We start from the raw sequence: 27,884 nt of genomic DNA on the forward strand, positions 1-27,884 counted from the left end.
ATCCATTTCTCAATTCACTAACAATTCATCATTTTCTCACAAACTATGGGTTTATTCGATGTCGGTACACCGCTCTCCCACGAAGACACCTTGAAATGGGCTCCATACGTTAGAGATCACGGGATCACTCAGTTTATTAATTTGTATAAAAAAGAAGCGAAACGAAAAAATGATCCGTTTAAATGGGGGGATGAAATTGAATACACACTTGTGAACTTCAATGAAAATAAAAAAGAAGCAAAATTAAGTTTAACAAGTCGTCAAGTCCTTGAAGAGATAGATGGTGATTGTTTCAAGAAAAATGGGATTTGGACACCAGAATATGCTGCATTCATGATAGAAGGTACTCCTGTGACACCATACGAAGGTTTAAATTTTGTTGAAGTTGAAGAAAATATGAGAAAAAGAAGAAAAGAGTTGCGGAGATTTTTGAAAAATGGCGAAAATTTGCTTTGCATTACTAGTTTTCCCAGGTGAGTTTTTCGAAATTATTACATTAGAAAATGTTTGAAAAATATTGCATCAAAGTTTGAAACATGTACATACAGGGTGATCTTTTTTTCTCGTTTCGGATGTTGATTATATCGTGTAGACCAGAGGTTCCTAAACTAGTTAGATAATTTGATTAAATATAAGTTCTGATTTCGTAACTTAGAAATGAGAGGTCGTATAAAAAAACTTTTTATGTCACAGCATTATTTTCACGTCATCTATTACTCGTATTACGTATTTTTTGCTCATGTCCCTGTGTGTGAACTTTGAAGATCCAAAACGATAGCTCCGCTTATCGAAACAATATTTCAGGAGATTTAATCAACTGTTCCGTTATAATAGCTTTAATTTTGTTTGGTAATTCCAACGAGTTTCTTGTAGAAAGTTATACAGAAGCGGAAAACATTCGGTGTTGTCTTTTTTTCCACTAAGGCAAACCAGAAGATGAATTTTATTTTGAAATCTTTTAATAAATGTCTCGCCATAAATATAGTTGATGATTCTCCTTACAAAAATTCCAGAACTTCCAACAATATAAGCTAATTTCATGAGCCATTGCTCTTCATGGAAAACACCAAAAATATCATGGACCTCAGACTTCATTTGTCTCATTGCGAAGACCTTTAGCTCGCCTGTCTAGACCTTTACCTCTTATAATCGCGGAGAAATGTAATCAGTAAAGAGTTAAATTTTGACACGAAAATTAGCTAACAGCAATTATTCTTCGTCGTAAAGATTTGGTCGAGATTTCAACGCGAAAAATGAGATATATCAAGTAATTTTTCAATTTTTTGAGAGCATAACAAGAATATTTATAAAAAATATAATATCTATAGTCCTCTATATGGTGCCAGATTTAGCTAGTACTTTCTACCAGACTCAAACTCTGGAGGCACCTCGGCTCTTGCTCCATACACCCACCATTGGAAAATCTTTTTTATTTGCCTTAGATATCGCAGGTTTCTAGTTTCAATTGTATTCAGCAAATCGTTTCATATCTTGACACTTCGATATACTATATCAGTACAAAGTTACCGTTGGATTTTTTATTATCGCCACATTTCAAATTGTCTTAAGTCTTTTGGAGGAGGCGTCCATTAGCGTCCACAATTCTATTTTTTAAAATAATATCAAAAGCATGTACTGTAGGTTGATTTTGGGTAAGCTGTTTTAGAGAAACTTAATAATTAAAAACTGGCGGACGGTGTTTTGATGTTTTGGGGATCCTCCCAATTTCATATAAAGGATTTGAGTGCAAAGCAATGTCTGACATGTTGTATCTTTGAAATCTTGAAATTCTTTTATATTACAAATTTTGATGAAACTATTTAGAAACAAGTAGTCTCCATTAAATTAATTTTTTCAAGAGTTAAATGTTTCAAAATTATTTATTATATAATTTTTATTCATTATAGAATGGGCTGCAAAAATTTCACTGTACCCGAATGTGAAGCAACCCCCGGAACAGGGCTAACTAAATCCAGATTTTATCCTGACGCAGCCGTGTGTCAAATTCATCCAAGATACCAAAATACGACAAAGAATGTCTTAGGAAGGAGAGGAGAAAAACCTTTTTATAATCTCCCAGGTTAGTAATAATTTTTCGGACGTAAGTGGATTCTTTATTTATTCAATTATATATCAAAATCCTAAATAAATTTTTCGCTACGCTTTAAGCATTGAAACTAGTTTTTCGAAATTTCTTGCTACTCTTACTAGTTTTTCTGTTCATTGTATCTGTTATTCCTTCTTGTTTCTTCCTTTGTTTGCAATTATACTTTGTGTAATAACAGTTCCTATCAAGTTCTGAAATATATTTAGTATTATTTTTTCTCAAAACATAATTTCAATGCGTTTGAACCTAAACTAGCTTCAAAATATGTGTGTTGAAAGCAAAATCGTCTTCCTCTCGTATTTAACATCGTTGTATTAATATGCAGTATCAAAAAGGAGTGCCAAATCTGGACTATATCGTGGATGGTTCCATCATTCAACTTCTGGCTGGTTAATAATTTATTGTTTGAACAATGGCTCAAGAGTTGAAGATATATTTGTCTTCGGACAATCATTTGCTTCGATGTACTTTTTTAACTCAAATTGTTTTATTTCGTACCCATATACGTAGATCCATGATTCATGGATTATCCATGATAATCCATCTTAAAAACTAATTGTTCTCAATTCATTTCCAAATTTTAATACGGGTTGCACATTTTACTTAACTACAGATAACACTACCCGCACTCAAATGGCCAAATGTTGTGGTTTATTCATGTTTAGCATATGGAGGGTAGAGAGATAGAGGAGTATCTCTTATGGGAGGAAAGTTGGAAAAGTGTACATCTGTATACGATAAATAACAGTTTAAGAACCTTCCAGAATGACGCTGATATAGACAAATGTAGGAATTGCAGATGAATTAAAGTATGCCGAGATAAAATAATTTTTGATTCAAACACTAATTTATTGAAAATTTCAATGATTGTTTGTACGAATTGTACCACCTAATTTTTTTATTACAATTTCTTCACTTTGCTTCGTTATTTGTTTATGAGTGAATCCCCATCTCATGGCATAATTTTGATTTGAATTTTGAGATACTCAAACCCTTTGCAAACGCCAATAAAAATTAAAATAAACAAAGTAAATTTGTGGCACAAATACATACTTTTAAGGTTTGTTATTAATAAAATGCAAAAACACCTCACATAAAAATAAAACTAAAAGAGTTAATAAAAAAGAAAATAAACTTTTGAATTTATGAGAAAAACTACAAAATGGATGTCTAAGAACTCAAAGTTACCTTGTGAAACCATATTTTTTTATCTTATTCTTTTAATAGTTTTAGTAAAACTAAGAATTAGTTTTACAATTAGCATCATACCATTATAACTCTTTTAACAGAAAAAGGAAATATAAAAATTGTAATGATAGACTTCGAAATCATGAAGAAGAATGTGCCTTACAACAAAAAGTTAGTGGTAAAGTTTTTGAGGAAAGAATAACAGCATCCATAGAAACATCAACTTATTCACGAACTCTCAGGAGATGATCCGAATAGACGTTGGAAATTTTATTAAATCTTCATGATGAAAATTTTCTTAATTGTACAATATTATCAGACGAGATGTTCAAGTGGTGTAAACCAACACAACTGTCAATACTGGTTTCCGGAAAATCCCCACTGGATGCAAATGCACACCAGTGCCTCAAAAAAATAACGTCGGGGGAAGATTTATTGGTCCTTAGTTATTTCGCGGCAATTTAACAGCGATATTAACAACATATTCGTATTGCAGTGCTTCTTGACCTAATTCTGGCATTTCTGGATCCAAATAATTAGGGAACTTTGATCCCAGTAGTTCGTTCCACCACGTAATGTTGGAAGGATGATCAATTTGAAAGAAGGTGGATTAGGAGAAGTGGATTAATGAAGGACCCACCTAGTTAAGATGATCATACCCCCTATGATTTTTTCTGTAGAGGACTTACGTTAACCGACCATTAAATAATTTGTATGCAAAACTCCGCAGAAGATCTAAAACTTTGTGAATCAGCTCTACCATCATCTTGGTCTAAGTTAGATAGTGAACGGGATACAATTAGAGCAATTCCTGTGAGAAATAGTTTTGCTTTAATAGACTGTTTTATTAATTTGAAAGTTATTACTAAAATTAAGTTTATTACGATTCCATTTTTCTCATAAGCATGATTCTCATGATTTTTATATGGCGCTGAGATGAATGTTGATTGTTACAGTATTTAAGGACACAAATACAAAGTTCCCACTGGATGATTGTTATAAATCAGAAAAAAATGCTCTTCCAGATCATATTTATCTAGATGCTATGGGATTTGGAAGCGGATATTCTTGTTTACAGGCCACTTTTCAAGCTTCAAATATTAATGAGGCTAGAGTGCTTTATGATCAGTTAGCACCATTTTGTCCTATAATGGTAAGTTTTTTTCTAAAAGAATCATTACAGTCCTATAAGTTTATCAATCTGTACTAAATATCGAATATTATATGAATTCACACATCAACAATTGGGTTGTAATTAGCAGTACTGTTTCTTATTAACGCCGGAAATACAGTAACCTAACTTACACATTAAATTATCTATTTGTGATATTTCTTCATTTCGAAAAGAATATTTGAATTGGAAATATGAAAATGCAATATGTTTTCAGATGGCTTTAACAGCAGCGGCACCTTTTCACAGAGGTTACATTACAAATATAGATACTAGATGGAGTGTGGCTTGCAATACACATGATTGCCGTACCACAGAAGAACGAGGTCTCGTACCTTTGAAACATAACAAATTCGTAATACCAAAATCACGATACGGTTCAATAGATTGCTATATCTCCCCATTGGGTGAAATTTATAATGATTCGAATGTATTTTATTATGAAGAGGATTACAAAAAATTGGTTAATAGCGGAGTCGATAGCCTTCTTGCGAAACACATTGCTCATTTATTTATTAGAGACACCATTTCTTTGTTTGAAGAAAATCTTTATCAAAATGACGAAGAAGAAACCGGACATTTTGAGGTATTTATATAATTTTGTTGATTTGAATTATTATTGCGTACCAAATGTTTTTCTAAAGAATGTAGCAACATTGAAGAATGCAAATTTTTGGATAGTAGTATTTAAACTTGGTCGTACAAGGCTAAAAACTGCTACAACCAGCGATCATGTGGAAAAAGGTAATAGGTTTGTTCCAACCTGCTAGTTTGTACCGTTCTGAAACGGTTATTAAAAGCGTACATAAGTCGGTTGGAACACAAAATAGAATCGATCGTATAACGGTCGGAACACGTCATCTCTTTTGCGCAGAATCGTACCAAAGACGGTGTTTTGATAGGCTGGAAGGAGCTTAATAGATGAACATCGAAATGAGGTTGGTAACGTAGCAAACGCGATAAGCTGATCTATGGTGGATTCCACTAAGCATTAACGCTCATGACCACGATCTTTCCCGTTCCACTCAGTCCAGAGTGGAATAGTTTACCGGGCGTTTTGAGTGTCGAGATAAATATTAATGGCAAAACAGACACAATAAAGCGAAAGCTATAAGAGGTTATGTTATAATTTGTTAAATATTTGAATTTTTTAGTGGAGTGATTAACTGACTAACATTAAAGTAAAGTCAAATTATATTCTGCGTCGATAGTAAAATATTTGATGGTGCGTCACAATAATGCTTCAAAAGTATTCCATACTGCATCAAATAATGCGTTACTCACATTCAAACAGAATCTCAATCTAATGACTATTTCCAAAGCTCTTTCGTTAGAACGGTAGCTGCGGATGAAGTTGAGAATCACCACTACATTCTTGAAACGAAAAAACAGTCAATGCAGTCAGTTATCAAGGTCAATCTACTTAAAAAAGAATTTAGCTCGTGTTGTCTAGGGTATTACTTAGAACGAAGCAGTCAGCAGGCTAGATGAAAAGTTCATATCAACAAAACCGGTAACGATATCAAGTTTAAAATAAAAGAAATAACAATGGGAAATATAAAATAATGGTTCATCCACAATTCCAAGTCTGAAACTTAAGCGATCCGTCGTCTTTACGTCTTTAAGCAAAATAATACATCTTTTTCGGAAATCGTACATCTTTCGGATTCACAGAATATATTAAACCGTCAGTTCTCAAGTCTTCTAAACAACTTCTTAACTAACTTTTAAGTTTTCAAACAAAATAATAAGTCTTCTCTGGAAACCTCACGACCTTCGTATTCATAGTATGTCTTAAATAGTCAGTGTTCACGTTTTCTAAGCAATGGGTCGTCGCGATGTTGTCGACTGATACAAAAACTATTTGCACACTTAGTTAAAGTTAAGAGAAAGGAGATGGGAGTAAAGGAAAAACGATAACTCAGTGGAAAAGAAACGAAAATAAAAATTTGATAAATTTGAAAATATATAATTCTCTACATTAATAACGATTGTTTTTTAAGTTTTTTTCGCACAATTTTGGTATATTTTGGTTTTAAAGATAGCGATCGCATAAGTTACCGAAAAACACTGAAAAGCTTGTTTCATACAGACGTGAAACTCAATTTACAAATTCGCCACTGCTAATGGTATCAGTGTGTCCGTCTATAAAGAATAATTTAAATTAATTATTATTGTAATAAACATTACATAAGATGAAAAAGTTCTCAAATGGATTGATTTTTTATTTCAATTAATGAAAAACTAATCTATGATCAGGGTTGATAATATTAGTGACATTTCACTAAATTTCAAGCAAATATGTCAACTATTTGTTAGATTATAAATTTAAAGCAACCATCTTATGTACTTTATTACGATTCTGTATTTCTAGAACATTCAATCTACAAATTGGCAGAGCTTGAGATTTAAACCTCCACCACCAGCTCTTGGAATCGGATGGAGAGTGGAATTCAGACCATGTGACCTACAAATTACCGATTTTGAGAATGCAGCTGTAGTCTGTTTTTTGGCACTTCTAACGAGAATTATTTTGAAATATGATCTGAATTTTTTAATTCCTCTAAGCAAGGTAAGTAGATAATTAAAGAGATAATATGCTTTAGCATGATGCTGCTTTTAGTAACTTTTTAAATTGGCAATATTGAGTAGGTTGGTTTCCGATAAAGGCGACGTTTGACATGTCTTTAATAGTTCTGGTGTCCAAGGCATCCGATGGTACAATTCCGAAAAAAATTCTACGAAAATGTCGCTTATATTCATTTTCCGTTGATAAGATTATGGTATTTTTGCAATTTTCGATTTATAAAAATATATCTCACCCAAAATCTTCGTGGCTTTTGCACCCTAATTTTTTCTGTTTTTTGCAAAGATAACAACAAGATGTACAAGTTATACGTTATTCACATTACGTATATAGTTTCGACAGAACTGCAGCTGACGACAATCCATATTCCTTATAAGTTGTTTCAATTTCAACAGCTTATGTCCCAGTTAGGTTAAAAACCGTCCGATGTTAGAAAAGATTAAACAAAATTCAACAATATTCGTTGGATTGTTAAAAATATTCGTATGAAACTCGCGCCAAAATTTCTGACCAATAGAATCGCCATCAGTTAACGTACCATCGGAAATCGGATACATGTGAAACTGGTTTAGTTCATGTGCAAATCTTTATCTCGTGCGCTTATATTTACAATTGATTTAGTACAGCCATTGGGTATTTTTTCTTGGAAAGTTTAATATTTAATTTAATAACTCCTTTCCGTCGCATTTTACTGGAAAAACTTTTCTATGCAAAATAATTGTAGATAGAGAAAATTTCCTACAATTTATGTCACAACTTTTTTTCCTAAAATCAATAGTTCCGGCGTAGGAGCGCCGTAAACTGTAATTCAACAGACGTTTCGACAGAAATACTCATTTCACCACCATGAGGTAGACAAAGCGACGCGTTTTTGATCGTGGTATTCCCAGTAGGTCTAATCCACATCTGACTCACTATTTCCAAATTTAGTTCAATTTCCGTCGCTTTATTGTTGTTGACGGACCAGGTTTGTGCTTCAATACGGATTGAGATATCAAAGACAAACAACAATCAGACTTTTACCCTGTAACTTTATATTCAGATCAGTCAAGTGTTTATTCATATCTACAGGCACAATCAATCCACCAGTCATTGTCATATCAATTGGTTTGCCTTTTTCTAACATGAAAGCTTGAACGTAATGCAAAAAATCTTTCTAAAACTATTCCTCGACTGAGCCCATGAACTTTGGTGAAATGAAAGACATCAGAAAACGTTTCGTAAAAATTTTTAAATGTTTGGATACCAATGATTCCTGATGAATTATACAGTGAAATCCCACAAAATTTAGTTATAATGCCCAAATGTTTGCCAGCCATGGCAGGAGCGCCACCCGTAGTTGTGCTGCTAAGTATATTCCAGTTCATTCGAGTTCATATTCTGCTATCAAATGTTCAATTGCAGAATAAATATCATTTGCTGTTGTACTACCTGTCAATGTAACGCACTTTATTAGTTCAGTTATTTCAAAGTTACTGTTAATGCCTAGTATAAAAACAAGTTGAACTGTATCAACAGTATCAGTCCTATCGTCAACAGCCAGTGAAAAGTTTTCCTTAATTTTCTCCTTCAGTTGAAGAATCAAATTTTGAGATAAATCATTTATTCTTGAAGCAACAGTGTTTCTTGAGAGCGAAATATTTTGAATTATTGACTTTTAAGATGGAAACGAAACATCGGCAACTTTCAACATTCAGTCTTTGATAAAATCACCGTAAGTGGAAGGTTTTGATTTTCTCGCGATTTCTAATGCAATAATAAGACTTGATTTCAGGGCATCTTTATGCATCTGTATTATCTTTAGTAAACATCGATTGTTGACCTTGAAGTTTAGATTCTAAAGATGACAATGTGTCGACTCTTATTTTTTCGGTGTAAGAATCATTGGCCTTGAAATTACTTATAAACATCCGTAGACTTGAGAGTACGAGGATTTAAAACATCCGTAGAGGAATCGAATGAAGTCTAAAAGCTCTAAAAAACATTTTCTGTGACACACTGCCATCGCGGGCCTTATTGATACGGCCCAGGGGCAGGAAGCGGCCCGCGGGCCGTATCTTTGACATGACTGATGTAGAGGATACTGGTTCTCAGTTAGTAGTTCGTATTAATCACTTTAAAACACATGTTCGACGGCTTTTTACTGTGATCAATAGCAATGCGGTGCAATATTCGGATGTTTTCAGAAAATATGCCAAAATACCTTTCACGAAAAGCACTTTTGGCAGGCTATAGATAAAAAAAATGCATAAGTCAAAGAGCTGGAATACGAGGCGCCTAAAAAAATTGCTGAATTTCTCAATCTTGAGCATCTAGAAAAGTACACCAGACATTGCTCCAGAAGGACTTCGTCAACGCTGGGGCTAATATAAAAAAACTGCTTTTATCGGATGCGAGCGGCAAATACACGAGGTGGCAAAGTTGAAATTCGGTAAGGGCACATCAAAATCTATAAAATTTCCTATTTGCAAAATCCCGGAAAACTTTCCGCAACGTCTAAATCAAATTCATTATATCCGCTGCAATATGGCGTCGTGTTTAGTAAACTGAAGTAATTGCTGTAGCCGTTAGTGATATTCATATTGAATACACTATTTACACTAACAACCACAATTGTACTGTTTTTAACATTTCCTAGAAAAGTATATTAGGAAATCTGAAAAAGAAAATACCAGTTAATGATACTTACCTACCTGACCTGAATTGTTTTAGGTCGATGAAAATATACAAAGAGCACAGAAACCTGACGCGATAATACAGCAGAAATTTTGGTTCAGGAAGCATATTTTCCAAAACAAAGTTAACCTCAAAAATGGAATTTCTAAGCGTAATTCTAAAATGAAATACCGACATATCAACGATAAATCAAAATATTCAAATGGCAGCCACGGTGCTTTGACAAATAAGCAAAACGGTCATTTCAATGTATATACTAACGAAAAATTAGAAGCCATAAATGGCTGTGTTAATAATGAAAAATGTACACGTGAGTTAAATTCTCATATGTGTAAAGCTTGTGAAAATAATAATTTGATGCCTGAACGGCGTATAAGCATTGGTAATGGGATGGAAAATGTGAAAAAATATTTGGCTGTGGCAAATGAGACTGACGACAATAACAGAAACACTTTCGAAGATAATTTTGTAGAAATGACTATCAATGAAATCCTAAATGGAAAGGTAATTATTTTTATTATTTATTGTAAAATTATGTCTTTGATATATATTCTATTTAATTCATGTTCAATCTTATTATACATATTATCATGTTATTATCAACATTTGAAAATTTAGAAAAATTGTGTGATCAGTTTATGGATATCCAACTTTCCATTGCTGGTTTACTTTGTATAATTACAATTACAACTTCCAGAAGGGTATATAAACTAATGAGTTCCCTTGTTTTTCACTTCTTAGACCTTTTTGTTCATAAATCATTTTGATTTTCGGTCAATTTTAATAAATAGTATATAAAACAAGTTAAAATATTGATGTTTCTTTAATATATTATTTCTTAGACCTTTTGATATGTTTATGTTTCTAAATCTACTTGATTTTAGGTCTTTTCTGTTTCAAAATTAGTTTTTTTAATAATTATTGAAATATGATTGAATTGTCGTTTCGACTTTTCTTGAAGTCTTTATCAAAATATTTTAAAAAATCGAAACGTCAAACTTTCAAAAATTGTTAAAAAAACTAATTTTGAAGCAGTAAAATCAAGATGATTTAGAAACATAAATATTGAGGTTTCGACCTATTTTGGGATTTATCAAAATATGATTTGACAAACATGAATTCGATTATAAAAATTTCAAAATTATTGAAATTAAATAGGACTTTTGATAAATGGTCAACATACAAAGAAATGAGTAAACTGTCAATGATAAAAACGATAAAGATAAAAGAAATTTTATAAATTTTAATGAAATAATTTAATTAATTTTTAAAATATGATAAATAAGGTTAAAGAAAAGTATTCTTTTTACTCAAAATTGTTGGGAACAAAATTTTAAAGCAGCCGTGGCATCAAGGAAAATATTGAAATTGATGAAGAAGACACAGTTAATGAGCGAACGGCACACCATTTAAAATCATTAGGTAAGATATATTATGAAAGTTGTCGAATAGTGCCAAAAATTTAGGCGAATCGTTGAGTAGAGGTGTGTGTACAATCTTCTCGCCTTGTCCATTCCAAATGGTCCAGCTATTAATGCCGAGATATGTACTGAACAGCTGATGCGGATGAGGTTTCTGCGGAGAAATATTCAGGTTTATTTAAATGAATAAATTGCTCTTACATCGAGACGAAATTCGGAATCCCGGAAAAATTAAAAAAATAATATTAATACGTTAGATTTGTGATATCAACACATCAAAAAATACAGAATGTTTTCCCTCTTGGACCTGGGTCCCGCGGCTATAGCCCCCAAGCCCCTAGCTTAATCCGGCCCCGCCAAAATATGGTTTTATCAAGGACTCAAAGAGCTTGCTAAATGGTAAGATAAATCATAGAACTTTATGGACTGTACTCCGAATATTAAGGTTTTCTTATCATATGATTCTTAAACAAAAAAGTGGAACTTTGGATACCGACTTTATTTATGAGACGTCCTATATATTGATTAGTTTTCTATTTTCTTGTCACTCTTACTTATTAAGTTTGGACTTCACCTTCAATTTTCTTTCAATGAAATAAATTCATTTTGATTCAAGTGTATTAATAAACTATTCTCTTAGCTACTGGGGAACCTAGAAGAAATTAAAGAAGTCTCTCATTTATATCTGTAATTTTTTTGTGTTTCTGAAGGAAGCTTATAATACCTCTAATAAACTCAAGTTTATAGGTATTTCTTTTTTAGAAAGGGTCTTTTCTGGGAATTATACCCCTGATGAAGACATATTTGGATAATTTAGATTTAAATCAAGCAAATCGTTCCAAAATAAATAAATATTTAAATTTAATGGAGCGTAAATCAACTGGAGAATTATTTACAACAGCTGCTTGGATGAGGAAATTTGTAACAGATCATCCTAAATACAGGTAATACAATCAAGTATCAAATTATACACTATTCTCAAAACTATTTCATTTTAATAAAGAGAGTTAATTACTGTTGTTTTATGAGAATGTTTAATCCAAGGGCGTCGCCAGCCGATGACCCAGCGGGGCAAAGTTGATATGGAGGATGAGAAAAGAATGAATTATAGGTGAATTCGAGACCACGTGGAGCTTTTCATTTGAAGTGCAAGTCTCACATCTACAGCGGTTATAATAAAAACGGTATCGAGCTCAACTTGAAAAGCAAAACGAGTCCTTGACTATCCAATAAAAAATTTGGGAGTTTGAATTTTTCGACTTAGTCTAGTCATAGTTGTGAGTCTAGAACTTTGGTTGCTTCACATTTGGTACGTTTTTAAGAATCTATAGGGGACAGGGCGCTGCCTCCTCTTGGCGACGTCTTTGACTGATTCCTTGCCTTTTTGATCCCATTAACTGACAAGTTGTAAAAATGGGCTGCTACCACAATAATGAAATCATCGAAAAATCGCGTACGAAGAAATATTTGTTACTATGGACCCGTGCCAACAGATGTTTTTGATCGAGCATCATGTCAAGCGACTAAAACATATCGACCCACAATAATTTTCCTAAATTCTCTAAAAATTTTTTGTTTATAATTTTTTGGCTAGGAAAAACGCTAAGCTGTTCTTGCAAGCTGCGTCTTAGCTTCATCTGAATTTATTAGAGAATTTGGGATATATGTTTTCGATTAGAGACATAATATTCCTTCTGGGAAAAAGTTAACGATGGTTTCCTAATTTTTCCTGACTATTATATGGGTGATTCCGTTCTAACTGTGATATTCAATGTCCTGTATTGTTTTTTTGTACTAGTCATTAATTAATAATCAATTAATAAAAATTTTGTGTTAATTGAATAATTCTTAAGATATTTAAACATTATTTTTATACAATATAACTTGCCACTTAAAGAAAACTTATACTACATCACTTGAATGTCAGTACCGTGTCATGTCCATTCCTAGAATTTACCGATAAATTATTAATTTTTTTTGTCGTAACAAATGATTTAAACTAATTACCTTATAAATTCTAATGTTTATGATCAAACTGAGGAAAATTGATGCACTTGTTGTTTAATATCTTAAGTTACCATGTCAGTACCGTGTCATGTCCATTCCTAGAATTTACCGATAAATTATTAATTTTTTTTGTCGTAACAAATGATTTAAACTAATTACCTTATAAATTCTAATGTTTATGATCAAACTGAGGAAAATTGATGCACTTGTTGTTTAATATCTTAAGTTACCATGTCAGTACCGTGGATAAATGAGTCAGTACCGTGGAACTCAAAATCCGACATTTGTGTCTTGCTCGTGATACTTTGAAGTTGTAGTAAATTCCTCTTAGAGTTTTATTTTTACAGTAAAATAGATGAATAATATGCATAAAAAAGTTAGAAAAGTTCAATTTTAAAATCTTGAAATTTTGAATACAAAAAATCACAGTTAGAACGGAATCACCCATATACCAATATTCTTTCTCATTTTAGATACGATTCTATAATTACAGAAGAAATTAACTACGATCTTTTAGTTATGATGCAGAAAATTCAAAATGGTGAAGTAACTTGTCCAGAATTGTTAGGAGATTTATAAAAAAATAACCGCAGAATAAGCTACCAATTTATTTACTGATATTCAGTAATCAGATTAATTTGAACGGAATTGGATACAGTTTTTCTTGGATGCGGGTTCATCTGAGATTGATTTTTGATGTAATTACTGGATGACTTGTAGTTTAAAATATTAAATCAGTGAAGTAAGTCATGAGGTTTGATGACCTGGGAGTCAACGTTGCTAAATTTTAGCTCAATGTAATACACAATACAAACGTTATTTATGAGAAGACACTTATGGAGATATTTGCTTATCAAATTTCGGAAAATATACCAAAATACAACATATTTGATCGGAATAAACTTACCAGGGAGATGTGAGATATAGATATTGTTTTTTATGTTCCTAAATCGTCTTGATTTTAAGTCTCGTCTGTTTTAAAATTAGTTTTTTTAATAATTTTTGAATGGCAGATAAAAATTTGATGTTTCGACTTCTTTTAGCCTTTATCTTTATTTTGATACAGACTGAAAGTAGTCGATACGTCAAATTTTGTCAAAAATTATAAAAAGAAAACTGATTTCAAAACAGAAAAGATCTAAAATTAAGACGATTTAGAAGCATAAACATATATAAAAGGTCTAAGAAATAAGAAATGTTGTTATTAGATCTACTTAGAAGAAATGTGTACAGTAACAGTTTTTGCTGAAACTTTTACAAAAGTTTATGATTGATTAGAGAAGATAATCTCCAAAAGTATTTTTGCTCCTCAGTCTTCTTCATAGTCCTAACTATTCAACGAAATATCTTTGAAAATATTAAATTTATAGAAAACGTTTTCAAACAAAAAATGAAGCTTATAAAAAGCTCTACAGAAAAGGTTATAATTTTTTTACGTAAACCTATTTACCTGTATAAAATATAAATTCAAAGACTGTTTAGTTCAAATGATTAAATCATAGACCATTATTGTGCAATTAATTCATGCAATTCTACTACTACTACCACTAGCACTACAGCCCCCAAAGAGCCTTGGCTTCGTTCACCACATTCCTCTAGTCATCACAGTCCAACGCTCAGTGTCTCCACCACCTCACACCTAGCTTTTGAAGATCTTCTTCAACATCGTCCAGCCAACCTTTGCGTAATTGCCCAGGCCATTGGGCTCCTGCTGGTACGCTTTGCGCACACCCCAGGCATACGTCCCAAGTGACCTAGCCAACTGGGTCTGGCCCTTTTGAGTTCTGACACGAAGCTGGGGTCTTTATAGCGCCGGTACGGTGTTTGTACGGCTGCGCCACACGCTCTGCTCGCACTCTGGTCCATATATTCGCCGAAGATCTTTCGCATCCAGGTCTCGCTAGCGTACATGATAAGTAAACGTGACTTAGTAGTCGTTGGAGACTATGCCCTATTTCCCGTTTTGACATGTTTTCTTATTTCCATTGAATTGTCATTATTTTCGGTCTAAATACTTATTTATTTTCACACAAATTCACCTATCAATTGACGGAAACCCAAGCGAACAGTACTAAATCTTCTTAATATATAAAAATTCAGTGTCCGTGTGTATGTTCCGAATGAAACAAACAAAAACGAGTCAATAATAAACTGCTCAACAACGTTGATTGTTGTTATTAATCGTAGTTTCCATAAGTATGGAACAGATGGCGCCTTAAGCGAATTTCTTTAGAGAGAGCTGTAGGTAAACAGTTTACTCTCAGTCTTTGAAGACGATATCTTGGTTATCGAAACACGCGTCAGACAGTGTAATTGTGAGTGTTGGTGTAGTGGTAGTGTAAACAGTGCGTTTAGTAGCCAAAAGCCAAAAGAATAGGTTTTGGAAAAAACATTATTCAACCTTTTTCGTGTCGCTTTTTGAGCTCAATTTTTTGTTTGAAATTTTTTCGGAGAGGTGAAGTGGCAGGAGAGCAAACGCTACAAAACCTGTTAGAGATTATCTTCTCTAAAAAAGGACAAAATGTCATAAAAATCGAGGGATCCATCTTTTCGAAATTTTATCCGGAAAAATCAAAAATATGTCTAAACTAATGTGTTATTTTTAAATAAAACATTCACATTCGATCAATTTTTATTGCTAAAAATTGTGTCCCTAAATAAACATTGAATCACTTCACTTTCTTTCTTCCAACTTCAGTTTTCTTCATTTTGGTATTTTGCAACGATATACCTAAATATTGGAATCCTAAAATTAAGAACATTTGCAATAGGTTGAATAAAAATATTTGCGGAATGTTGAGCGCTTTGTAGACTGGATACAACCATACGCCATCTCTAAGATATATCGAGAAATATCTGAAAAACAATAACAAATCATGAAAAATATGTTTTTACGGCTATAAAATAGAATATTTTACCTATCATAAATATCAATTATTTTATTTATAAGAGTTGTTAATTTGATAAGTTTTGTTAAAATTACGATATTTGAAATACACAAGAATTTACGGTGGTGATTATGGTAATTTTCAAAATTTTATATATATTTCATAGAAACGAGTACGGTTTCCGTGGGGTCACGTTTTGAATCCGCCATTTTGAAAATGGCACAAAATATCGCTTCGTTTTCGAGATATCGATACTTTGAGTCGATTTTTTTGCTATGTACTAAATATCGGGTCAATTAAGGCAACAATTCGTATTAACGGTTTGTTTTAATTTAATCACTTCCACTTTAATCTATAAAACGATGGTTACTACACTATAATTATACACATTTTATATAACTGAATCAGCAAGCACCCAGACGGTTCGTTTTCCTAATGTTTGTTTTTGAATGTTGTATTGAATTATATGAAATTCTTCATGTGTACTTGCTTCCCAACCTTCAGAATATACATTTCGTTTCAAATTTGCCTAAAAACGTTCAATTGTCCTCAGTTGATTCATATTCAGACAATATTTAACGTCCTTTGCATAATGAGCAGTTGCCATATCTGGCCAAAACACAAAATTTCCTTCAGGATGCTTTTTCTTCATGAACTGCATCCATCTAGATCTAACATAGTCTTTTTTACATATTCTGGCGGTTGCAGAAGTTCCAGAAGGACAAATGTATGCTGAAGAACAACCGCGAAAAGATATCGCCAACCATAGCAACACGAAAACTCTTTGTCACTGAGACTTATAAGTTTTTTAGAATGCAAACTGACTCCCAGGTTTTCGCGAGTCGCTTTAACCAAAGCTTCTCTATTCTTTTTTGACATTTTTTGCTTTTCTGCCTGATCCTGAACCTGTCACCATACGCCGACAGATATCGTAAATTGTTTCTCTGGCTATTCCCACTCTACAAAGTAATTAACCGTAAACGATTTCTTCAGATCTTGATTTTGTTGCCAAATCACGAGAAACAATAAAATTCTCAGTCAACACCTGCTTTACTTGCTAAGCTGTCTAAAAATGTACAGATTTTTTGTACTCACACCCTTATATTTGAAAGATAAAAAGATACTTTATCAAATGTTCAAAAATGATCTAAACAACATGGACTGAAATTGTAATTAAAAAATGTTATTAACTATATACTTACAATACTTGATATATTCCGGAATAGAAGAGCAAAGTAGGTGCTGCACTCTTGAATTTGATAAAATTATCCGTCTTGGGCAGTAAAATTTCAATTGCCAAAGGAATAAGTATAAATGTATGCAGAACGTGATTTAACCACGCTGGAAAGAAAGTGTCCATAACTTTTGGAAATATTAATTCTCTATCCACAGCCCAAATTGACCAAAATGTAAATACAACTAAGGCACTGCCTGGAAATACGAGACTGCTGAATATGTAGGCCCTCGATTTTCCTAGAAGTTTTTGAAGCCCAGAAGGTAGGTTCAATAGCCTTGATATTTCATCTAGAATCGCAAGACTCAGGAAAAATATTTGGAGCATCTACAAAAAAAGGTTTATGTTAAAAACATGTACAAAAACAATTATGAAAGGATTTAGTTATAATGCTATATGAAATGACACTTCAGTCCGGAAAGTTATCAATACCAAAATGTTAAATAGAGAAATTATTTAATTGAGTTCGGTTTTATATGAAAAATCTTCCTTTAAAAATATATTATGTTTGGAAAATAACGTAGGGCTAGGTAGAGTCTTGGCAAAAAAGCGGGCACGGCTGCAATGAGCTCCGAGCTTCTGGAGCGCGGTCGAAGTTAGGATGTAGCGGTACGTGACTATTGCACTGATTAAGGAGACCTTTTGGTGATGCAATATACCGCAAAAGGTCAAAGTCACTCAGAATTTCTGCCACCGGGACAAACCGCTATTACTAAATGTTACATCGAAGTTCCACGGAGATTGAAACAAAGAGTCAACCGCGTCAGACCTTAGATCAAGGATTCTAGCAAATTCTAACACGATAATGCTTATTCGGTTTATCTCACTACCGACTACGTGGCATGAAAACGAGATCAACCGAATACCTACTGCCCCGACCTCGTCCCGCCTGGATTCTTTTTGTTCCCTCGGCTCAAGAGATTGCTGAAAGAACATTTGGAGACCATGGACAACATTGAAGTCGTTACGACGAGGTCGCTGAAGGACATCCCCGTTGACGCTTTCCAGGAAGTCTATACCAGATGGAAATCTTGATGGCAAAAGTGTATTGATGCAGAAGAGTCGTTTTATATTAGTCTTTACTGTTGATATTCCTTCAACAATTGATAACTGGTAAATCAATTTTATCGCTGATCACAACATAGGTTAGAATTTGGTCACAATAATATTCATTGGAAACATCGTTAATGTATAAATTTAGTTTCATATTTATGTTCTATCAGAGGTGATGAGATCGTTCTAAATAATATAAATCAGTATGGGAAGTTTTATATTTTGGGAGTTACAACTGATTTCGTATGTGCCTCTAAACATTGCAATAGAAGGGACTAACTACTTTCAAGAAGTCCAAATTTAAAAATGTGTTAGTAGAGTATATAATAATGATGTTAGTTTTAAAGTATTAACGAAACTTTTGAACCAACGATAAATATTGAATTTCTAATTAAAAATATCCGATTTTCAAAACACGATCATTTTTTCCGATCAATGTACATAACCTTACATATTATATAAATATATTCCAATGAGATTTATTTTAGCTGCATATATTATATATTAGATTTATATTATTTTATTTAAAATTAGTTGCAATTTCAAAATATTATTGCGATAAGAAAGTCATTTTGTCACGTACATATTTTGAAAACAAAGTCCACCAGATAATTACATGTATTTGTAAATACTTTATCTAAATATATTTAAATTTAAAAAAAACGAAAGATTTTTGTTGGAACAGAGTTTATCCGGATCGTGACCCTGAATAATGTTTCTTGTCAATTACAAGATATAAAAATTTTTTAATATTAGTCTCAATAAATGTGTTACAAGGTTGCAGCCTGATACAATTTGCCACGTAGTTTTTTAATAGACTATGTCAATTATTAGCCATACCTGAGAATGAAAAATTTATTGGAAAAACAATGTAAATATCAACAAATAATGAAAAAATCAATTAGTGAAGAAGGTAAGTTTTCTTTTGTGGAATATAAGTTTGAGATATTGAAAACTATGAGTTTTAGTTAAAAAATACCACAAATTATCAACTATACCTGAGAATCAAAGATTTGTTGAACAAAAAAACATAAATATCAACAAATAATGAAAAAATCAATTAGTGAAGAAGGAAAATAAGTTTGAGATATTGAAAACTATGAGTTTTAATTAAAAAAAATACCACAAATAAACAACTATACCTGAGAATCAAAGATTTATAAAAAAAAACAATGTAAATATCAAAAAATAATGAAAAAATCGAATTGTGAAGAAGGCAAGTTTTCTTTTGTGTAAAATAAGTTTGAGATATTGGAAACTATGAGTTTTAATTTGAAAAAACATACCTCATATTATTTATTTATGGAAACTTATGGAAAAACCAATGTAGATATCAACTAAAAAATCCATTCGTGATAGAGACAAATTTTTATTTTATAAAAATAAGTTTAGGATATTGGAAATTATAATTTTTAGTTATAAAAATACCAGAAATTATCAACTATACCTGAGAATCAAAGATTTGTTGAACAAAAAAACATAAATATCAACAAATAATGAGAAAATCAATTAGTGAAGAAGGAAAATAAGTTTGAGATATTGAAAACTATGAGTTTTAATTAAAAAAATACCACAAATAAACAACTATACCTGAGAAATATCAAAAAATAACGAAAAAATCGAATTGTGAAGAAGCAAGTTTTCTTTTGTATAAAATAAGTTTGAGATATTGGAAACTATGAGTTTTAATTTGAAAAAATATACCTCAAATTATTTATTTATGGAAACTTATGGAAAAACCAATGTAGATATCAACTAAAAAATCCATTCGTGATAGAGACAAATTTTTATTTTATAAAAATAAGTTTAGGATATTGGAAATTATAATTTTTAGTTATAAAAATACCAGAAATTATCAACTATACCTGAGAATTAATATTTATTGAAAAAAACAAAGTAAATATCAACAAACACCGAAAAATCATATTATGAAATAGTTTCCTTTCGTAAAAAATAAAATGAGGATATTAAAAATTAAAAAAATAACGACTTCAAAAAATACCAATCGATAATGATTGAAAAAATGGTAATTAAAAAGTATCAAATTATGTATATTACTTTAATAATAAAAAGTGAAGTAACTAAAAAGTATAAAATAATAATTTAACAATGTCAGTTCCGACTACACATTGATGTTTCTAAAATGTATCCTTATTTAGTTTGCACATAAAAAATGATTGCTTAAATCTCGCTTTTTTTTAAGTCGACGCCATGATTACTATAGGTAAAGATGAGACACAAACAAGGATCGTAGATAGAAAACTGAAAAATAATTGGGGTTTGCTAAGTAAAAAATTATACACAATTTTTACGATTTACGAACATTCTATTGAAATTTTTTACCATCCACTCTAAAACGGTTTAATGGCTCTAAATATATTTTTACTTGGTGAGATTCTTCGAGGAAACTTTTCTGCATAACGCGTAACAGCTGCATTAGAGCTTCCTAAGGTTAATAATAATATCTAATATAACAAATAACAAGGTTTAACAAATTATTGACTCAACGCCATAACTATCAATGATTGACAATTTTCCAAGACAAACTCAGAGAAAATGCTATTGCCGTCTAAAATTCAAAATTAAATTGTTATGGGTTCTCAGCTATTGGGAGCCTTAGAATGAAACAAACAACTGTTTGAGTCCCAGAACCGCAATACATGATCATCAAATTGTTGTTTGTTTCATACTTAGGCCTCCAATAGCTCAGTGCCCATATTTATTTAACTTTGAAAAACAAGATGCTGTACTGATTAGACTGGATTTTTGTGAAACGTTACAAGAAACCCTCAGGCCCAATTTTTTAATGTATCCGTCTTATCTATGGGATCTCATTTACGCGACAAACAAATTTCAATGCACATATGCTTACTAATTAATAATAATAATTAAAAACTTTATCATTACTTCATACCAGCATCGGTTATTAGTTCATAATTTTCAAATCAAAATATTTCGAAAACAGTACACAGTATCGAGTTTTATCAAGAGTATTTTTTTGGTGTAAAATTGGATGATGTTTAAGTCCACTTGAAATTTTGCTTAATAAATCTAATATCGAAAAAGTTATGTTCACTACTACTTGGTACGAACCGTGTAATTAACGCCCTCTGTGAGAGCCAGACGTAAAAACAAATTCATTGGATGCATCAGCTTCCAAAACATATTCGTATAAAATTTCAATACAATGTTGTCAGTAGTTATGGCAAAATCGTAAAAAATGTATATTTTTTTCAACGCCTTCATCTTGAATACGGATGGTTTTAAGAAATTTTTCTATTGAGCAAAACTCAAATATTTTTATAAGTTTTCTATCTATTCTAGAGACGGGATCACCTTGTTTTAAACACCCTCTACATAAAGGGGTAGTGTGATTAATAAAAGAAATCATTTTAATATCATTTCTTAGATAATTTAATAAAGACTCTACTTACATATCAGTAACTATGAACATAAAAAATACTTCAATGGACCTCACGCTTTTTATTAATAGTCACACTATTATAAAATAAAAATCATTCGAATTTTTATGAATTCGCTAAACTTGTTTAATTTACTCACAAAATTCCAAACAGTAGCCCAACATAATGTATAATCTCGAACGTATGTCAGCTCAACAGGTAGTTGCCCTCTGTATAATCGCATGGCTTCAAACATTTTTTGCACTCCAACGTAAACATAAAGTTCAATACAAAGTACAACTACGTATATTATTAGAGTTAGAAATCGTTGAATAAAACTCATTTTGGACAACTCAATACAGACAATAATATTTTTTAGTCATATTACAAACCGGTTCATGTTTACAAGTTGTTTCATAATTACCGCTTCTGTTTGTATCGCGTTCAAGATAACCTACAGAATTTTGATTAAAATGTTGGGTCAAACCGAATAAAGGTCTTAACGTCATCAAATCATAGGATGAATATTATGAAGTTTAATTCTGCAGTACATTTAGTTGTCAACTTATCTTTATTAAAATTTTATGTATATCATTAAATTTTTTAATAGTTATAAGTAATTACGAAAGATAAAATATTCATTATAACAATTTCTTGAATCTATATTAAACTTGATAAATTATTTTTTTTGTATTTGAATAAATATAAATTGAACAATCGAATAAGAAGGTTCTTTTTTTGCAACTCGAATTATATGTAGCGGCTTTTGATTTTTACTTTATTATTTCCTGGTTTTCATCTAATTTTCGCGGCTTTATTACTGTAATTCATGAGAATCGAATCCATATCTATTGGTCAGGCGCAGAAGCTTTACTAGTTAGGTCCTTTTCATCCACATGATTTCCATAGCTTCATCTTATCTCAAGTTTTTTACGTTTCGATGATTGTGTATTGCGTACTGCGATAACCTTCACATGCACAAGGTTTCTGTGTATTCATTCAATTATTATTTCATGTTAATGGACATGAGTGTTGACGTTACACACCGCTATTGTTAGGACAGGTCGGGATTACTTTCAAAAAAAAGTTGTAACTGCGTTGATGATCGTATATATGTTTAGAGATTTGTGATTTTTTGGTATTTTCTTTCATAAATTTTGCAAAAAAATTTCCTTCTGGCACAAAACACATCACCAACTTATACAGCAGTAAACTAATTAACCACTTTTTGAATAACTATAATAGAATAGAATATAAACACTCATAAACTTTGTTTTGAAAGTAAGTTGTAATAATATGACGGCCGTGACATAACGATCCGGTTGTCTATTATGTAGTGTGTTATAAAATAAATATCGGCTTAACGATTTAATTTTCGTGTATGTGTAAAAGGGGCCTTAAGCTATCACTAAAGACACGTACTGAATTTATCTTTCAGTCACCTTCACAAGAGACCCATCAAGAAAAAATATTGTCTATCTTAATGTAGAGATCCATTTCGAGCTTATTAAAGAAAATAAGGAAAGAGAGGAATAATGGAAAGGAAAGTCTTAATCAGTGCATAATTTTCAGTAATCGAAAAAATCATTCGGAAAGTCCTGACGTCTATTTATCATAAAAAAATAGTGAACCAAAACAATGATCAGTGCGTGATCAGCACGTGAATCCAGGTCGAAGTTGTTTTTTCTTGGATTAGGGGTCTGCGACCCAAAGGATCTAATATACATGAAGTTGTTGACATTATTTATTCTCCGCCTAAGAAGAGAACTAAAAAGCTTCATTTTAACGCTAGCCAAAAACAAATGATTGTGAATAATTATAAAAATGAAACGCAAGGAAATTATTACAAGACTGTTGATGATAAATTCGACAGGCTCATAAGTGAAGGGGATTCATTTTTACAACTTCAGCTAGTGACAGTTGCATTCAGTATAACAGTGTGTTCCGTTTCCGAATCGTCCAGCTGGGTGATTTTTTATGAATTTTTAAAGTTTTTCTTCAATAAATTGTTTATAAGTAAGTTTAATTTATTATACAATGGATAATTATTTCATAATTTAATATATTTAAACACTATTCACTAAATTGTTGAATTTTTTTTTGCAGATTTCGATTAACACATTTAATGTAGTAAAATATTTTAATACATTTAACTATATTACATTTACTTCTATAATTTAAAAATTGCATATTTCCTTAAAACATTAAAATAAATAATAATGTAAAGAACTTGTTACGCTCTTGGATTATCAATAATTTAATTCGATATGTCGGAAACCCTCCATAAATTGTACCTCCGAAAAATACTTCTTATTTCATTTGTTTTACAAAAAAAAATCGAAATGGCATCACCGGTCTCGTCGACGTCTGCTTGTAGGCATTTCGTCCGTCCAAGGAGTCCTATGTTCATCAATCGTAGCCATTATGCCACCCAGCAACCCCTAGTTGGTAACCCTCCAGGACGAAAGCAACTAAGATGTAAGAATTGCCATAAAAAAACTACTTGGTACTGCCCTGGCTGCGAAAAATGTCCCGGAGTATGTCAGGAGACAGAGTGTTTTCTGACGTTTCATGAAAAAAAAACGGTTTTCAAATAATTTAGGACTAGCTTCACTGTAAATAGTTTTCGTTTTTCTGAAGTCATTAGATTAGTTCTTTAAGTAATTATGTTAATTTGTTTGAATACTTCCATTGTAAATAGTCTTCGTTTTTTTAATAATTAGATAATTAGTTTAAATACTTTCAGTGTGAATAATTTTCGTTTTTTAAAAATAATTAGGTGTAATTTGTTTAATTTTACTGTAAATAGGTATAAATATGTCGATTTTTTTATTCTAATAATTAGGTTATTAGTTTTTAAAGTATATGTATGTATATAAAATTATAAATAAACAGCAACGATACTTTGTTGCCATTTCATTTACATAATAAACTGCAATAAATATAAAATATGGTGATTCAAAGTAAGTCAATAATTTGTTATGGAAGTTATGATGGTTTTTTCCTAACAGTGAAGTAACAAACGGGTAATGAACTAATGAAACAAAGAAGAGGGTTGAAAAAGATAACTGTAAAGACCTAATTCTATTAGTTTCGAATAGAAAAGAGACATAGGTCAATTTTCTTAGCACATTTGTTAACAAATGTGTATTACCTGAAAGGGTATTATGGTGAAAGGGTTACTCAAATAATTTGCTTTTTTCTATGCAGATATTCCTGGAAGAGTTTGTAATAATTGCATTCATATAAATGTAAATTAGATAATTCCCACAAATAACAATTAAAATAATTATATTTGCAAATGCTAACGTTAAAATATACTAACGTTAAAATAATTGAAATAAAAAATAATAATTTAAATCAATAATTATATATAATTATTGTTATTTGCTATTCTAATAAAAATTTTCAACAATTCTGGAGTTTTCTTTTACAATAAAGAAACATTATACTATTAGAATCATTAAACATGATAAAAATAATGTCTATAAGAAAAATTCAAACAAAAAACAAGTAACAGGGGTATTCCCCAAAAATAACATCCGCAGTGAAAGTGCTAATCTACTTTTCTACATAATTTCCGTGAATATTGAGGCACTTGTCATAACGTGGCACCAGTTTTTGAATACCCTCCTCATAAAATTCTACCACCTGACCACTGTATCACAACTGTTTTGACTTCGTTATGGTCTTGAAGACGCTGACCGCCCAGGTGTTTCTTCAAGTGCAGGAACAAATGGTAGTCGCTGGGCGCCAGTTCAGGGGGGCTGTAGGGAGGATGATCTAGAGTTTCCCATTGAAAAGATTTAATGAGATCTTTGGTCGGACTAGCCACATATGGACGGGCATTGTCATGCAGCAAAACGATACCCTTACTCAACTTGCAACGTCTGTTGTTCTGGATTGCACGACGCAGATTGTTCAATGTCTCACGATAAGACGCTGCATTGATTGTCTCATTACGAGGCCGAAACTCCACTAGCAATACTCCTTTTCTGTCCCAAATAATTGTGCACATTATTTTCCGGACAGAAATTGTTTGCTTAAACTTCACTTTTTTGGGTGATGATGAATGTTGCCATTCCATGGATTGTTATTTCGTCACCAGTAACAATTTGGTCTAAAAAATCTTCACCTTCATTGTGGTACGGCTCAAGGAAAGTCAATGGACTGTCTAAACGTTGGGTTTTGTGCAAAACCATCAACATTTTTGGAACCCAACGTGAACACAATTTCCGGTATTTCAAGTTCTCGGTCACAATGCGATACAAAACACTACGAGAAAATTGAGGAAAGTAGTCGCACAATGATGAAATTGCAAAGCATCTGTTTTCTCTCACCTTTTTGTCCACTTTCTGCACCAAATCTTAAATGCTCTCACCCATTTCCTTACCATTCCATCACTCATAATGTTTTGTCCGTAAGCTTCACAGATCTCACGATGAATATCCATCGGTTTTACGCCTTTAGCACTAAGAAATCGTATAACAGCCCGTACTTCATAATCGGCGGTACTCACGATTGTCGGAGGCATCTTAAACACTTTGTAAACAACGTATACAATGAAGAATCAGACTGTAATGGCGTCAGTGCGTAGACAGAAGTAGGTAACCATGGCGCGGAACGCCTACTTTGGGGTTGCGGCGGCGGAATTGCAAAACGGTACTTATTTAAAAAATACGCCTCGTATAATACACCGTCACTTTTATCCATAATTCTAATCAATAATTAATTATTGCTGTAATCGTGTTCTTATTTTTAAATTATAATCAGAATGTGTAACACACAATCATTCTTAAAAAAAAAGACAGAATTCTATGATTTCACGAAATTTACAGTTCTAAAAAGTGAGGTTAGTTAAACATTACGAAGCACTTCAATATAAATAATGGCATTACAATCGGAAACCATGTGGAACGTAGTTCATCTATGTCAGAAACAACGCAATCTAATGACACTTGAAATTCCAACAATTCACTCTAAACTACATTCACGAGGTTATTTTTAATCCGAGTAGTCGAATATAATTTGTTCACCATTTTGCTTTTATTTTAAATTAGTGACTTTCTCAATTTCATTAATTATTGTAAATATAACATATTTTGCATAAAAGACATAAAAATAGCAGTAGTAAATGCAATATGTGTTCAAATTATATAACTTTACTTTTTACTTACAAAGATCCAAACCGTAAAAAAAAACCATTCATATTTTCTCATCTGATCGACTATCTTCATCGCTTGTTCATTTAATTTTAAATCATGATGATTTGTTCTTAAAATAACGAAAGAAAATCCGTACAAAACAAGAATAAAAGTATAACACAAAAGAGGTAAAATTCTCGACATGTTTAATAAAAACCAAAGTTACCACTAAAACTTATCACGGTTATTAAGCAAAACTAGAAATGGCATAATTAATTTTCATAGTTCTTAGGTCATTGTTATATGAACTAGGTGACTAGTTATTTCTACGACGTACAATAAACATGTATCGTTTTAAAAGTTTCACTTGCTACTATAGAATTTAAAATCAGTGCAGTGTAGTGATTCTCAATACTCATTAAAGGCGCGTTTTTACGAGGCGAATTTTGTTGACCGAATTAAGTTGATCAACCAAAGTTGAACACGAGTAATAAAAGTTAATCAATCACTTTCGGCACTATCGTCGAATGTAGTGGTTAGTGAATGTGTAAAAATTTTATTGAAACAATGTAAAGTAACTTTTTTCCACTCGTAGGAATTGCCGTCCTACTCGTGAAAAAAAAAGTATTACTTTACTCACTTGTTACATAAATAACTATTTTGTAACTTGAAAAAAAAAATAGCAACGAGTGAGGCAATAGAAGAAATCAATTGAGGGCATCAAAAGGCTTGTTAAAGGAACTAGCGTAGAGGATAATGAAGAATTTGGAAACCATTCGAAAACAAGAAAAATTTAATGAGCTCCTGGGGAAAGTTCAGGGCCGTATAAAAAAAAACAAGATACAGTTATGCATCAAGAACTTTTGCTAAAGTTAAAGTGGCAAATAACTTTGACGTAACAGGAGATTCCTGTTTATACCAAATTTAGAACATAAATATCCTCTGTTCCCATTCCACTTTTTAAAGATTCACAGACTAGCTAATGTTGTTTTTTGTACATAGTTCTT

The 27,884-nt window shown here is 31.8% G+C and overlaps 2 protein-coding genes across 4 annotated transcripts in view; one reads left to right on the top strand and one right to left on the bottom strand.

Moving 5' to 3' along the window:
* On the top strand, positions 1-15,780 carry LOC130899568 (glutamate--cysteine ligase catalytic subunit-like). Its single transcript, XM_057809596.1, has 8 exons — positions 1-473; positions 1,908-2,080; positions 4,252-4,448; positions 4,684-5,052; positions 6,841-7,038; positions 9,766-10,233; positions 11,913-12,094; positions 13,631-15,780. The coding sequence occupies exons 1-8, from the start codon at positions 46-48 to the stop codon at positions 13,734-13,736; spliced, it is 2,121 nt and encodes a 706-aa protein (XP_057665579.1). The 5' UTR covers positions 1-45; the 3' UTR covers positions 13,737-15,780.
* The window catches only part of LOC130899569 (androgen-dependent TFPI-regulating protein-like), a 20,829-nt gene continuing 8,722 nt past the window's right edge, over positions 15,778-27,884 (bottom strand). The window contains exons 1-3 of one of the 3 annotated variants that reach the window (XM_057809598.1): positions 26,911-27,256; positions 17,248-17,606; positions 15,778-16,013 (exon numbers count right to left, since the gene is read on the bottom strand). In XM_057809598.1, the coding sequence (XP_057665581.1) occupies positions 15,827-16,013; positions 17,248-17,606; positions 26,911-27,081 (717 nt within the window). In that variant the 5' untranslated portion in view covers positions 27,082-27,256 and the 3' untranslated portion in view covers positions 15,778-15,826. Of the gene's footprint in view, positions 16,014-17,247; positions 17,607-21,893; positions 22,182-26,910; positions 27,257-27,884 lie in introns of those variants that run through there. The other 2 variants (XM_057809597.1, XM_057809599.1) reach the window with 2 other exon arrangements.

This window comes from Diorhabda carinulata, chromosome 11, assembly GCF_026250575.1.
Source record: "Diorhabda carinulata isolate Delta chromosome 11, icDioCari1.1, whole genome shotgun sequence".
NCBI lineage: Eukaryota > Metazoa > Arthropoda > Insecta > Coleoptera > Chrysomelidae > Diorhabda > Diorhabda carinulata.